Here is a 16,119-nt window from a genome sequence, read left to right as displayed (position 1 = left end):
GAGTCCTTTTTGAGTAAGATTGTGCAAAAAATCCGAATTAGAATATTTTTCCTAGCGGATGCGCAGTGGCTTTCTGGACTATTATGAATTTTGACGTTTTATCATTTTTAATGACCGTGTCATTAGCGTATTTGCTGTGTTTATTGAAATTTATTTATAACTTGTATTTTGTTTTGTGTTTATTTTATAAAGTTATATTGTGTTAAATATATTATGAAAGAGTGTTAATGCGACTCGCCTACGACTCGTGTCGCAAACTTCATCATCGTAAGTAATAGCCATCATTACATATTCGTTGAATAATATACTAATTTCACCAATTTTGAAAAAATGTGAACACGTTGAGTTATCCACGTCCGTTTTTCCGTCCCTCTGTCTATCCGTGAACTCAATTAACTCCTCCGTCATTATACCAGATGAAATGACAAATGAGGTGCCACAAATGGAAGCTTATAATCCAAGGTTGGTACTAAAGGTGAGGAAATTGACCTAGGCTGTCTGTCCGCCTGTCTGTCCGACCACGAATATAACTCCTCCGTCACTATACCAGGTAGCATCACAAATGAGGTGTCAAATGATAGCTTATAATCCAAGGATGGTACTGAAGGTGAGAAACTTGACATAGGCTGTCTGTTCATCTGTCCGTCCGTCCACGAATATAACTCCTCCGTCACTATACCAGGTAGAATGACAAATGAGGTGTCAAATGAAAGCTTATAACCCAAGGATGGTATTAAAGATGAGAAATTTGACATAGGACTTCGGTTTTAGTCATCGGATAACAATCGACGCAAAGTTACACGAACAGTTCAAATATCGACTTTCATTTCTACTTTCGATCACTTTTGGGTGAAAACCTAGGACTTACGAGGTCCAATTACTTGTTAATTTATGTATAGATACGTTTATATCGATAATTTTCACCTCTATTAGTTTTATCTTTTTTTAGTGCACAATGTATTTTATGTTTGCCATCTTTTACGTTATTTTGCCGGTTATTAGCACGCTCATCACTGTATAAACAGAGTCGATGTACCTGCACTGATTTTGTTACAGCTGTTTGAAACAGCTACTGAAGGGTGTATGGGCATAGGTTACGCGATTGCACCCGAACTGCTACGAAAACCGAGGGGTGTGTTCAAAGGGCCTAGCCGGGTAAGATGGTAAAAAGTGTCAATTTAAATTCCATATAAGCCACTTTTTAGCACATATGAGGAACTCACTTTCTGAAATTTTTAGCCCCCTAGGTGGTCACGTGACCCCCTAGAGCCTAATTAGGCTTTTTATATTTTTATTTTTTATCTCAGCCGCATCAAGAGCTAGCCAAAAACTTTATTTAAAAAAGTTGTAAGTTTCAAAAAGAACTATATGAAATTTTTTTTTTATTTTTTAGCGGGAAATTCGAATTTTTAGAACAATTTTAAACTTTTAAATAACTCTGAAAAAAAACTAAGACACTCGTTTTCACGAAACTCAATTATAATGTGTATTTTTCTACAGTCTTTCACTTTTTAAAATTGATGAAACGTACCTTTTAAAATAAAAAACCTAATTGTATCAAAAAACGAAAAGAAAAAACCGAAAAAATGCGGTTTTTTATTTTTAAAGGTACGTTTCACCAATTTTAAAAATCTGCAAAAATTCAGGGTGAAAGATTGTGCAAAAATACACATTATAATTGATTTTCGTAAAAACGGGTGTCTTAGTTTTTTTTTCAGAGTTATTTAAAAGTTTAAAATTGTTCTAAAAATTCGAATTTCCCACCAAAAAATAAAAAAAAAATGTTCGTATTGATCTTTTTGAAACTTACAACTTTTTTAAATAAAGTTTTTGGCTAGCTCTTCATGCAGCTGAGATAAAAAATAAAAACCTAAAAAGCCTAATTAGGCTCTAGGGGGGTCACGTGACCACCTAGGCGGCTAAAAATTTCAGAAAGTGATTTCCTCTATATGTGCTAAAAAGTGGCCTATATGGAATTTAAATCGAGTCGGGGGCACTTTTCACCATCTTACCCGGCTAGGCCCTTTAGTGTCAACTTTTCTAGGGGTAGTGTAAAATTTAGAGTAAGTTAAAGTAGTTAGAGTAAATGTAAATATGTGCGAATTCATCAAAAATTGTTGGTGCTACGCGCAGATACGTTATACGTTTGCTCTGATTGGGTATTTCAATGACATGTCAAAAATTATCCAATATGGCGGCTGTGGTTAAATAATGTGCTGTAATTTTTATTATTATATAAACAATTATAAACAATACCCATTGTTTGGTAAGTTGTGTTTTAAAAGTTGTGAGAACAGAAACAAAAGTGAGTTTATAGTTGTACTGACTTTTTAAATAGTTTTTGTATATATTTTTGAACTTATTTATATAGAAAAAAAAATAATGTGTGTGTCTTTGTACGCACATTAGAGGTTATACTTCTATTAAAATTGTGTAGAAAATCTGACGATTTTTATATTTTCTACGATTCCTCAAGTGAAAAGCAATTGCCGGGACGCTCCAGTTCGTCAAAAAATTATGGTTTAACATTATTGTTTGAGAGTTTACCATTTTTTAATGATTTTAAAATATGACGAAAATACAGCAGAAAATCGAAAAGCTATCCCAAATAGCAATTTTTCGACGCATTGGTTGTCAGTACAAACAAATGCACTGTCTACAACGTTGCCCGAGAGCATTTTCAGTTGTTTCGGCCAACATCCCCTACCCCGACTGACATTACGATGTTACAACCTGTAGTTATACGGGCAACTAATTTATTACCATTTTGACAACTACATATCACACTTCAGTTTTTTTCAACAATCGCAACGACTTAAAAATGTTATAATGCTAAACTAATTATTATATATTTTATTTTGATAGAAATTTTCGATTAATTTAACAACCTGTTTATTTGTTTTTTTAATAGCTGGTTTCTATTCCATTGTTTTATCAGTAGATTTGAGATTTGATTACCATCTTTGTATCTGCTTTGGTAGACAGGGTTGCCAGGTCAGTTTTAACTCTTTCAGTAGTTTTGTTTTCACAAAATCAGTAGATTTTTTTTAGGCCATGTAAATATACAGTAATACAGTGATATGCACATCCGTCCTAAATGTCCCAAGAGCAATTCCACAAAATTGGAAACCTAATTATTCCAAACCACCAACTGGTAATTATCATGTTTTAGCTAAAATCTACTAAATCAAAAACTAAAATATACTTAAGTAGTTTTGGGATATATTTGGGATTTTTTATAATAAAAACAACAGCTAACTTAAGGGGATAGGCGCAAAATGTCGTCTGTTAAAATGTTCAATGTATTTTAAATGTTTTCGTTTTTTGCGAATCCTTAAAACTAATAAGTATTTTTGAAAAATTTAAACGCACAAAGAAAGATTACGTTATTACCGAGGACCGAAAGTCCCTGAAAACTTCTATAATGTTTATTTTAATACGTTACAGGGGTGAAAAAAAGAAAAAAATTAGTGACTTTTAATTCCAAATATCTCGTTCAAAAGAAACGTTTTGGTTTTTCTAAATAATGCAGTCTTTCATTCTGCGTTTAAATTTTTCAAAAAGACTTATTATAGTTGCCTCATGATTCGAAAAAAATGGATCAAATTCTGTTGAAATATACCAAAAATCTACTAAAAAATATTGCCTACTAGAATTTTTTAAAAAATATCAAAAATCTACCAAAAAAGTAGAAATCTACTAAATGTGGCAACGGTGTTAATGAGAATGATACACTTTTGACACTGGTCACATTGTATTAAATAGTGTGATGTATAATGCCTTTTAGGTCCAAACTAATTAAAACTCTCTTTCTTGGTTCAGATACATTATATTTACACTCAACTCCATCAATGACTAACTATAACAACGTGTTTACATATAACAGTAACGACCTAGTACAATAATTAAATACTGAGTACAATAATCTTTCTCCACCGAGTTAATGTTTATATACACATTTAAATAATAACAAAACATGACAATTCAATGTTACTTGCGGTTATTGATACAAGAACAGATACTACATGGATTAATGACTTTGAATGAGTTTTAAACATATTTTGTACAGGGTGATATTATAATACCACACCTACCCGTTTTGTTAAAATTACATATTTTTAAAATAAGATTGATTGTCTATCATCGCCGTTTTTTTTTAAAAAAAAAGAAAGTCCTAAGAAGAGAAGAAGAATATCTGAGTGTATATCCCTCTTTCCCTTTCACAGAGTGTTTATGATTACCTAATACTATTTTCAAAAATTAAATTTCCTAACTATCCTAACTAACTGTAACATGGTACATTTCAGATCAATCGATTTTTCCCTAAACATGTATATTCTTTTTCCTATTTTACACAAAAGTTCATATTTTCCCTATACTAAAACTGGTATTTTATAACCTATTACTAGTTCACGTACTTTCACGTCGTGTCTTTTCGTCCTTTTTTTTTTCGTTCACTAATTCACTTCATCAAAACAGTGTCCACAGTGAATGAAATTGATCCTTACTTTTAAATAGTCTTTTAGTGCCTATAAGCCGTAACTAATCTAATTGTAATAAAATCTCGACTTTAATACTTCCTAAGCTAAGCTAAATATTACCTAAACCTCTATTAAATAGTATATATATTATGGTATAAAAAAATAATTTAACGTTACTTTGCTATTTCATCTTATTATTTCAGTCTTATTTTGATTTATTTATATACACCTTACTAACTTTAGAATATTGTACCTATAATAGAAATGCAATCTCTCTAAAACTTTTAATATGTCTCTAAAAAAACTTCTAATAACTCTCTTGTACCTATAATAAATATTTAATCTATCTAAGAACTTCACTTTTTGTGTCCCTTTGCTTACTATCTACTAACACTATTGTAAGATATTGTCTATCCTTAATTCAAATACTTCCATTTTCCACGAAAATTTAACCTGAATTCATTATCTACATTTAAAAATAAGTTATTTATAATTTACATTACTTTAGAGAAAAAAAATTTACAACTTTAATTCTTAGACATAATTCAATGATTAGCTACTTATTTGATATTATTCTTAATTCTGCTTTTTTTATTTTGGCATTTTTTATGTTTCTTCTTTCATTTTTCCCACATATTTTATTAAAAATTCTCTTTTTTTTTCTCTTCTTCTTCTTGTCTGGTACTACACTTTTTCCTGGCAGGATCGCCATGTATTAAATAGTGTGATGTATAATGCCTTTTAGGTCCAAACTAATTAAAACTCTCTTTCTTGGTTCAGATACATTATATTTACACTCAACTCCATCAATGACTAACTATAACAACGTGTTTACATATAACAGTAACGACCTAGTACAATAATTAAATACTGAGTACAATAATCTTTCTCCACCGAGTTAATGTTTATATACACATTTAAATAATAACAAAACATGACAATTCAATGTTACTTGCGGTTATTGATACAAGAACAGATACTACATGGATTAATGACTTTGAATGAGTTTTAAACATATTTTGTACAGGGTGATATTATAATACCACAACATGACCTCTGTCACCCAATAAGAGGGTGCGTTCTAAAATGGTTTTGATAGTCGGCGCGGTCGGGTTTGGTTGGCGATTGGACTTCTAAGTTGTCTTATCCGTCTAAGGTTGGTAATTAGGTATTTTTTAGTAATATTGGTAATATTGTTTAATGCGCCATTTTGGTTTTACTTGAGATTTTTGGGATGTAAAGAAAATGAAAACACAGAATATAAAAAATGCAGGCATTTTCTGATAACTTTAAAAGCACCATCAATACATTAAATTCATACAGAACATCTTCAACATAAATTTTGACTTTTATATTAAAATTTGATTTTTTAAATTTGCATATTTTTTGTCAAAAATGTCATAAAAAAAGCAGCGCGTGTGTTTTTTAAAGGTGAAATATCCATATTTGACGGTAATCTGAGATGCGTTTATAAATTTCACATCAAGTAATAAGTCCTTTATGTATTTATATCATATAAATTTAAATACCCAATACGATGTCAAAACAGTTTACTTTTTGGTTTTCGCATTTACCATACAGGTGTTAAAAATATAGGTAAAAAACATAACTAGTCTGACTCCTTGAGCAACCATTGCACGCGCAGGTGCTTTTTATAGTCGCTTCAGTTGTCTTATGCAACGTTTACGAAACGATGTTGCTTAAACAGGAGGTTGCCTAGGCAACGTCAAGACAACTCAAAAATCGTCCACCAAATCAGTGCAGAATAGGGTCGTCTTTTAGGCAATAACAACGTTGTAAGAAAACGTTGCCACGCGGTAGACAACGTTGTCGCGTCGACAAATTGCTACTTGCGATAGCTCATAAAGAAATTATAGTACAATTTTTTCTGTCGAAAAACGACGTTTTTTAGAGTTTTTACGATTTCTCACGATTTAAGCAATTGCGGGGACGCTCGTCATAAAAAATGACGTATTAACCTTATTTTAAAATTTTGGTATTGTTTTAAGTATTAATATTAGTTCATTATTTAAATAAAAATACAACTAAAATGTTTAAAATATAATTGTTTTGTTGAAATCCTAAAATAGAAGTATAACTTCTTACGTGCGTACAAAGTACAAACATTCTTTTTTATTTGTTATTTGGACACCATCTTTTAGATTTACATAAACTGACGATGGATTTAAAAAATAAAAACAAAGATTTAAAAGTGATGATCAGCGTTGGTGGTAGCAGAATTAGTTACACACTGCTTAGAACACTCTTCACAGATAGTGAAAGAAAAGAATCTTTTCTGTATAGTACCGTAGAAATGATACAAGCCTACAGTTTTGATGGATTGGATTTTTCGTGGATGTTCCCACAACCCAGTGACAAGGTATTTGTTTTTAATTAAATATATACGTGTTTATAGAAAAATATCAAAGTTACTAGTACACTTTAGCAGTTTAAAATTTAGCATTTTTTCGAGAATTTTTTACTCAGACCCTTTATTAAAATGAGCATAAAGCTTTTTACATATGTATTAATATTTAAGTTTGGACAGTACAAAATGTTTTTTTTTTATTTATACATTTGCATTCATATTTTAGAGGTCGTAAAAGTGGAGGCATCCAAAAAATTGTTCCAATGGCGGACAGTTAATCTCAGTTTTAGGATCTTTGAAACAAAAAATCGTACGGCATTTGAAAAAGGAAGGTTTATCACGTGACAAATTACCACCATTAGTGAAAAATTCACCAAAAAGAAAAAAATAGCGAAAATTTCAAAAAAAAGAATGTGAAAAAATGGCCTTTTTCTTCTGCTTTTCATGATGAAAAAATATATTTATTTTTTATTTTCTGGTCAAACTGTGGTGAACGGTTACACAGAATAAATAACAAATAAAACGCAACAAAATTCTGCTCAGCCAATTCGGAGATTAACTGTCCGTCAGTTGAACAGCGCGTTTAAAGTTTTATTTGTAAAAAATTTGGTGAAAAATTTAACCCTACGTTAGGCGCGCGGTTATTGCTGACGAGCTTAGTGGCGCGGTCTACGCTTGTAGACCAATAGTTTTTTGTTGTATAATACCGGATTTTGACCAAATTAACAAATTAATGGTTAATAATATATTTATTTATGTCCGTACTTTGATATTAGATAATATGTTTTGTTCCTTGGCTTTTCTCAGTTTGACAGTGGTAAAATTAAAATCGAGGTCATGATTTTTTGGGTTTTTATTTGCAAGTAAATGAAAATGGTCACAAAAATAAGCTCAATTTAGTAAAAAACACAAATATTTTTTTATCTTTGAACTTCTAGAATGATCAATAGGGATGACTAATAAAGAATAGAACTAAAAATTAAAAAAAGAACAAACCTATTAAATGGTAAAAGTTGCACAATTTCAGTTCGTCAAACATTCAGTGCAAATATCCCTGAGATGATCCTTACATGCAAATTTGTCACATTTTTGGCATGCCGTTCTTGTTGACATAATATTGCAAATTCGTGCACAAATACATCGTCCCACGTAATTTGTTGGACTATTAGGGGGACGGGGTACGACTTCTTGAACTCCGAGCAGTACACGAGCTCGTCGTCTAAGTTCTCTTAGTAGGGAAGGTATAGTTGATCCATATTCAATTTGCGGTTTGATTAGTTCCCATGCTAAGTTTTCAATGAAGTCGCTTCTTGAAACTTTTCATTTATGTTTTAGCTTTATATACACAGCAGGCTACTACATATTAGCTTTATATATACAACTAAAAACTGGACCGCGCTTAGTCGTGCGGTCTACGGTTGTAGACCAGTGCTTTTTGAATAATGGTAAAAAAATAATGCAAACAGATCGGCGGCGTTTAGCAAACTGAAGAGTAAGTTGGAAGTATTAGTGACAGTTACTAAACGGGATGGGGGCGTATGTACAGTTTTCTGCAATTAGCGACCACTTAAAGGAGAGTGGTCTACGATTGTAGACAGCGCGACTAACGGAGGGTTAAATCTGACTCGTAACCTCACTTAATCCGCAATGCATGGGACACATTCAACTATACAACTGTCAAATAATTTATCTTCTTTGACCTGTTTCTGTTTTTTTTTATACGAACGGCCTTCTTTCGTTACCTCTTTGATTTTTTATGGGCCATGGAAATTCTCTCTTCGTAGTTCCCCAGCAGTGGCGTGCTGGCCATATAAATTAATCGGTGCAATCACCGAGAGGCCGCGGCCTATTGAGGCCGGTCAAATAAGTTTTTTTCACAAAAAAATTTGGATGTAACAATTTTTTTTAATTTCTAATCGAATGATATTAACAAAACATTTCAAAAATATTTTATTTCCATACATAGTGTTCCAGCCATTTGAATAATATTTCATTAATTCCAGTTGTCTGTTTTATACACACCATGTATTTCAAAACGGTTAAAATTAAGACATTCACTTGAGCCATGAATAGGTATTATTCGGCTGAAAATATAAACACAGACTTTTACACAGGGCCGGCGATAACGGGCCTGCAAGGGATGCACTGCAGGCGGGCGCCCTTGTTTGGGGGGCGCCAAAATGGGCTTTTATCTGCTGGTGTGATACAAAATATTAATTTAAAAGAAACTGAAGGGCGCCTATGCTAGTTTTGCAGGCGGGCGCCTGATACTCTAGCGCCGGTACTGCTTTTACACAAAATACTACTCAGCAATTGTATATATTTTTTTAGATAATAATATGTGTTTCTGGGAAAAGTTCGTTAAGTATTTTTGGATGTTTTCGGTTTTGCTGAGTGGACAGAACCAGGCGATGTATCGCGGTTCGCGGTTATTTTGAAATTAGCGAAGATAGATCCATTAGAAATATATGTTTAATATAGATTTTATAATATTTTCTATAAATGGAAAAACAACTTAAAACAATCTGATATGCAGACGATGCAATACTAATGTCTTAAAGTGAAGATGATTTACAACGTATCTCTCTCTTGTCGTTTCCCCATTACTGAGGATCGTGATTTCTTCCAATATTCCTCACAATTTTATGCAATTGGTCTCTATCTTCAGCTGCTCTAAGAGCTTCGCAGAATGAGTCTCCAGCTGAATGATTTATTTGGTCAGACCATCTAGTTGGTGATTGTCCTCTTGATTTTCTGCCCGGAACGTTTCCAGAAACAATATCTCTAAACTATCGTCACCTCTGTAAACAATATGACCGAAGAATTGCAGAATTCGTTACAGACATATTGTGGATAGACTTTTTTTAAATTTCGAGTTGGTTTAGAATGGAAACGTTTGTCCTATGAGCTGTCCAGGTTATGCGCAGCATTCTTCTCCAGCACATCTCAAAGGCATCCGCTCTCAAAAGCACCACACTTGGACTCAAAGAGTCCAAATCTCTGCCCCGTATAGAAATATTGAGAATACAAGAGCATTCACCAGTCTCATCTTGATATTTTGAGAGATAGATCTGTCTTTACAAAATTTAGTTAGGCGACTCATTGCATTTTTTGCAATACCAATACGTCTCCTAACTTTTGCTTCACAGTTACCATCGTTAGTTGTATGTACTAGACCCGAGATAGACAAAGGTGTTTACTATTTGGTATGCCTGTAACATGTTAGTTGAATAGTGTCGAATCTGTCGACCACCATTATTTTTGTCTTAGCTTTATTGATTTTCAGACCAACTTTACTGCTTTCGTACTCAACTCTTCGCAAAGGATCAAACATTTCCTACAACGTATGCTGCACCAATTTAACATAACCGCCAGAAAATTTAACATATTAATTTCCCCAAAAAAGACAAAATGCATGGTTATAACAGCAAATTAAATAATATGTAAATTGGACCTGGAGGGTTAATAGAACAAGTGATGGAGTTTTAATAACTAGATATCACAGTATCTAGCTAGGAAAGGGTCTAAACAAAAGTGGAAGATCAAGTGAATAGAACAAACAGAGCAGCAGGTTGTCTGAATGACACAATATGGAGAAATAAAAATATCGGAAAAGAAATGAAAGGCAGAATTTACAAAACAGTCATAAGACCAATAATGACGTACGCGGCAGAAACACGACCCGACACAGAGAGGACAAAAAACCGTTCGAAAAATCGATGGTAAGACTCTATGGGACACAGAGCTAGAAGTACAGATATACAGCGGACATTCAAGGTGGGCAATATTAACTGGATAAGAAACAGAAGGAAATAAATGGAATGACCACATACGCCGAATGACAACAAATAGAGTAGTAAGGACAGCGAGAGACGGTTCCCCAATACGATCAGTGGGAAGACCACGAAAACGATGGAACAACTTACTAGAGGCACATTGAAAAAACAGACAGAGTCATGGTTATGCAAATAGAAGAAGAAGAAGAAGTATTTTTGTCTTATAAATAAGAAATAAAAATTCTGATAATAGAAGATAAAATAAGGATGGGAGGCCGCTTTTCTATAAAATCACCGGGCCGCTTGAAAAGTTCCAGCACGCCACTGTTCCCCAGCACGTAATTATAAGCAGCGAAGCCAATGGCACGAGTAATACTACCATAGTACACAAAATAGTGATTCGCCAGTGGTACGTGCGTGCAGTGCCCGCACCCTCCTTTGGTGACCCGACAGAGCCGTACTAAAACTTTCTGGGCCTACTACTATTTATTAACATAAAAAATGCAGCTTCCCATATTTAACTGCTCAGAAGTTCTTAAATGTTAATATTACAAAAACAAAGGGTTTAATAAATCAAAAACAATATTACAATTCAATATTTATATTTCAACGTTTACATTACAGTTTAATTTTCTTAAAAATATCAACGGTATTGCGCAAGTTAAACTTCAATGGTTTTTAATATATTGTACACGTCATTATAGACGTCAAAAAAGGCGGTTAATTTCGAAGTTCTCATAGCATTGCTATACTCAGTTTTTAAACCAGGAGAAGTAATTCAAATTTACCGTGCCGTAATGCTTGCTTGTAATTCGACCAACGGCAGGCAAGTTTACTCCACTCTTATGAAATTTTGACACTTGTAACATTTATAAACTTTTGACACTATTGGCAGTTCATAGGTTATTTAGGTTATATCTGCAATTTTTTGTGTTTTCTGCATTGTCCCTTTAGTTTTTAGATGTTTAGTCTTAGCCCAGTAAATGAACGGGAAATTCGGCGATACCGTGTAATTTTCAGGGGCAACTCCGAATTGCATGAAAATTTCGATTTAGGTTCTACTTACCCTCGACTTCAAAGTTGAAATTGTGCCGTTGGTTGCTTTTACTTGGGGGTTGACAGTCACCCCTTCTCGGGGGTGAAAAAACATACGTTCAAGATAAGACCCGAAATGGATAGATTTACTGATTTTAAGCAACTTTTGTTCTATAGAGTTTTTTACGTAAGTCAATACTTTTCGAGTTATTTGCCATTGAAAATGTTGATTTTTCGACAAAAAAACTAAGTTTTCAGACGGTTTTTCGCAAATAACTCAAAAAGTAAATATTTTATTCAAAAAAAATATCTTTAGCAAAAGTGTAGCTTATAAAAAACCCAAACAAATGGTGTATCGGTAAAGTCGATCAATCAAACAAAAACAAAGTTGTAGCTCATGAAAAATACGTTCTTATTCGTCTAATTCCAAATCGAATATTTCAAGGTGAAATCACCGAAAAATTAAGAACTTTTCGGGAAAACCCATTTAATAAAAGTTTATAAAAAGCTTTGTTTTAATTGTTAACAAAAGTTTTAACATTAAAAATAAGCGAGTTACGCTCAAAATAAAGTTGGCCCTCTTTTTTTTTGTAAAAAATCATGAAAATCTCGCCGTGTTTAGCTCCCCAAATGAAATTAATCGCCACCGCTTTACAAACAATTTACTTACCTATCTATTTTTTATATGATCTATCAGTCTCACCGGTTTAAAGTGTTTATTTTTGAAAGGGTTATAATTGAGAAAGCTTGAATGAGTCACTAATCACGAGTGTATGCAAATTTTGAACAGCCATATCTTAACCAATTTTTGTCTTACGGAGAAACAAAATGAAAATAGCATATTTATAATAGCAAAACCTACATTTTTTTACCCTTTAAAATTTTTCTTATCACTAATACTTTTTAAGTTATTTAAAAAAAAATGAAATTTAAAAAAAAATGAAATTTTTCAAAAATTTTTAGAAATTTTTTTTTTACTATAAAACCAAATATTTTCATAAATAAGCACTTCAAACCAATCAAACTTACAGATCATATAAACAATACACATACAGTTAAAATAGATGGTAAATCCAAACGATAAATTTCATTTAGGGTGCTAAATAGAGGGAGGTTTTCACGATTTTTTTACCAAAAAAAAGGGGCCAACTTTTTTTTCAGTGTAACTCGTTTATTTTTGATGCTGTAAACTTTTGTAGAAACAAGTAATAAGCTTTTTTCGATACTTTAAAAATGTTAATAAGGTTTTCCCGAAAAACGCTTCTTTTTTCGGTAATTTCGCGTTGAATTATTCGATTTGGAATTAGACGAATAAGAACATATTTTTCATGAGCTAAAACTTTGCTTCTACTCAATTTGTAGACTTTAGTGGTACACCATTTTTTTCGTTTTTTTTTATAGGCTACACTTTTGCTAAATATATTTTTTTGATAAAATATTTACTTTTTGAGTTATTTTGGAAAAACGGTGTGAAAACGTAGTTTTTTTGTCGAAAAATCAACATTTTAAATCGCGAATAACTCGAAAAGTATTGACTTACGTAAAAAACTATATAGAACAAAAGGTGCTTAAAATAAAACAATTTATCTATTTCCAGCCTTATTTTAAACACGCGTTTTTCACCCCCCGAGAAGGGGTAAATGTCACCCCCCAAGTAAAAGCAACCAACGGCACAAATTCAACTTTGAAGTGGAGGGTAAGTAGAACCTAAATCCAAATTTTCATGCAATTCGAAGTTGCCCCTGGAAATTACTCTCCAAAACGGTCATTTATTGGGCTATCTACTTTTATATAAAAAACAGTTGGTTTTAGTATATTATAATATGTATGGATTTTCAGTCGATCGGATAGCTCAGTGCGACTAGCGGCTGACCCGCACTTCACTTCGCCGTGAGGTACGAGAGTTCAAGCCCAAGCCAGGCCATTGGAAAAACAAAAAGGCTAACGCGTCAGTATAAAATTCTAAATATGAATCTGGCGCTTAGACTGGAATATGCGGGCATCTGATCGACCTATGAGGGAGCAGTACGGCAAGGGATAAGGGCTTGCGGCTCGGTGATACTCCCCCATAGATCCCTACCTAAGGGCGTTGACGCCTAAGAACGGTGTATATACATGGATTTTCATCGAAGGCCGACATGATCAACCAAAAAAGAAAATGTACCTATTGGGTGATTTTTCTAGTGAATTTCTTGGGTGTGAATCTGTCTTTTTAGTTTACTCCTCCTGGTTCAAAAAAAAGCATAGTAGTATGAAGAGTAGGTAAGTAACACCGGTTCCAGGCCACCGTGCAGGGCCGTAACTACCATTGGGGCAACCGGGGCAGTGCCCCGGGGCCGGGGGCCCCGCAGGAGTCCCCTTTGATTGGCCGAGATGTTACGAGTACATTGATTGACAGAGATTGACATATATTTTACCGAGGAAAATAAAAACATGTATTTTAAAAGTCGATCCCAACAAAATATTTTCTTCTTCTTCTTCTTCTTCATTTTGTATAGACATGACTCTGTCTGTTTTTTCAATGTGCCTCTAGTAAGTTGTCGTTCCATCGTCTTCGTGGTCTTCCCACTGATCGTCTTCCTATTGGGGAACCGTCTTTCGCTGTCCTGACTACCCTATTTGTTGTCATTCGGCTTATGTGGTCATTCCATTTTATTCTTCTGTTTCTTACCCAGTTATTAATGTTATCCACCTTACATCTCCGTCGTATATCTGTACTTCTAGCTCTGTCCCATAGAGTCTTACCATCGATTTTTCGAAGGGTTTTCATCTCCGCTGTTTCGAGCAATCTTTTTGTTCTCTCTGTGTCTGGTCGTGTTTCTGCCGCTTATGTCATTATTGGTCTGATGACTGTTTTGTAAATTCTGCCTTTCATTTCTTTTCCGATATTTTTATTTCTCCATATTGTGTTATTCAGGCAACCTGCGGCTCTGTTTGCTCAATTCACTTGATCTTCCACTTTTGTTTTGAGCCTTCCGTAGCTAGATAGTGTGATGCCTAGGTATTTAAACTCCATCACTTGTTCTATTATCTGACCTTCCATCTAAATTTACATCTTATTGAATCTGCTGTTATAACCATGCATTTTTTCTTTTTTGAGGAACTTAACATGTTAAAATTTCTGGAGATTATGTTGAATTAGTGCAGCATACGTTTTAAATCATCTTCACTTTGAGAGATTAGTATTGCATCGTCCGCATAGCAGATTATTTTAAGCTGTTTTTCTCCCATTTGGGAGAGAAAATATTTTCAAATGACACAATTTTAGAAAGACCTTTTAAAAATAACGCAACATAAAGTTTTAATTTTTCACTGGAGAGATTAGTATTTTCGACTAAAATGCAATTGGAATAGAACAGGCGCCCCTGAGGCCTGAGCTAAGCTGGGGGCCCCTATACCTTAACATAAAAATTTAAATTATTACTTAGGAAATTAGTTATTTTGGCGTAATAAAACCTAAAATGCCATTGGAAGAGGGGTCCGGGCTAAGCTGGGGCCCCCGAGACCTTTCGTGAAGATATAAATTGTTACTGAGAAAATTAGTTATTTTGGCGAAATAAAAACTAAAATGCAACCGGAATAGGGGCCCCAGGTCCCAGCTACTTTGTCTTAACCAATTTACTCCAGACCACATCTTGGTACGTGAAAGGAACTACATGGTACCACATATTGAAAAGAAAGGTAAGGGTAATAGAATCAGCACATTAGGATCAGTCCCACCAGTACAGTGACGAGCTTCACTGAGTGTGTTTGGCTCACGCTGCAGTTGCTTAATGCACCTTAAGATGCATTTACGTTCGCTTGGTTATTCGTTCGCTACAAAGTAAGACCATTTACATTGTAGCAAACGAACGCATTCGTTGATGATCCGTCCGCAATATCAGATACAGATGAAGATGTAATCATTAGCGCTGTTAATTTTATAGTTATTGCAGGACATGCTGAAAACAAAAGAAAGAAGAGAGTGTGGTGTTCGCACAGGAGGAAAAATGCGTTTTCAAGGGGTTAAATTTAAAATATTTTTCGAAACCCCCCCCCCACTTCCGCTGGGGAGTACATTCCCCAGACCTCCCTGTAGGGGGCCACAGATCACGTTTGCTCCGGGGCCCCTAACATCGTAGTTACGGCCCTGCCACCGTGGAAAAATTCTGGCCCACAATCGGCATACCGGTTCTAGGCCACCGTGGGAAAATTCTGGCCCAGAAACGGCATACCGGTTCTAGGCCACCGTCGGAAAATTCTGGCACAGAATCGGCATACCGGTTCTAGGCCACCGTGGGAAAATTCTGGCCCAGAATCGGCATACCGGTTCTAGGCCACCGTGGGAAAATTCTGGCTCAGAATCGGCATACCAATTCTAAGCCACCGTGGGAAAATTCTGGCCCAGAATCGGTATGCCGGTACGGGGCCATATTCATGGCCCAGAATCGGCACGTGGCCCAGAATCGGTATGCCGGTT

The 16,119-nt window shown here is 34.3% G+C and overlaps 1 protein-coding gene across 10 annotated transcripts in view; it reads left to right on the top strand.

Annotated features, from left to right (window-relative positions):
* Positions 1 to 16,119, top strand: part of LOC126891728 (uncharacterized) — an 827,477-nt gene that overhangs the window by 153,396 nt on the left and 657,962 nt on the right. For 4 of the 10 annotated variants that reach the window (XM_050660998.1, XM_050661000.1, XM_050661002.1 and 1 more), the window contains exon 12: positions 6,644 to 6,861. The exons of the other annotated variants lie outside the window; for them this stretch is intronic. In XM_050660998.1, coding sequence (XP_050516955.1) covers positions 6,644 to 6,861 — 218 coding nt within the window. The remainder of the gene's footprint in view (positions 1 to 6,643; positions 6,862 to 16,119) is intronic. 10 annotated transcript variants of the gene reach the window in all.

Source organism: Diabrotica virgifera, chromosome 9, assembly GCF_917563875.1.
Source record: "Diabrotica virgifera virgifera chromosome 9, PGI_DIABVI_V3a".
In the NCBI taxonomy this organism is placed as follows: Eukaryota; Metazoa; Arthropoda; class Insecta; order Coleoptera; family Chrysomelidae; genus Diabrotica; species Diabrotica virgifera.
Note: the sequence above shows the minus strand (reverse complement) of the source record. Positions and strands in the feature narration are given on the sequence as shown.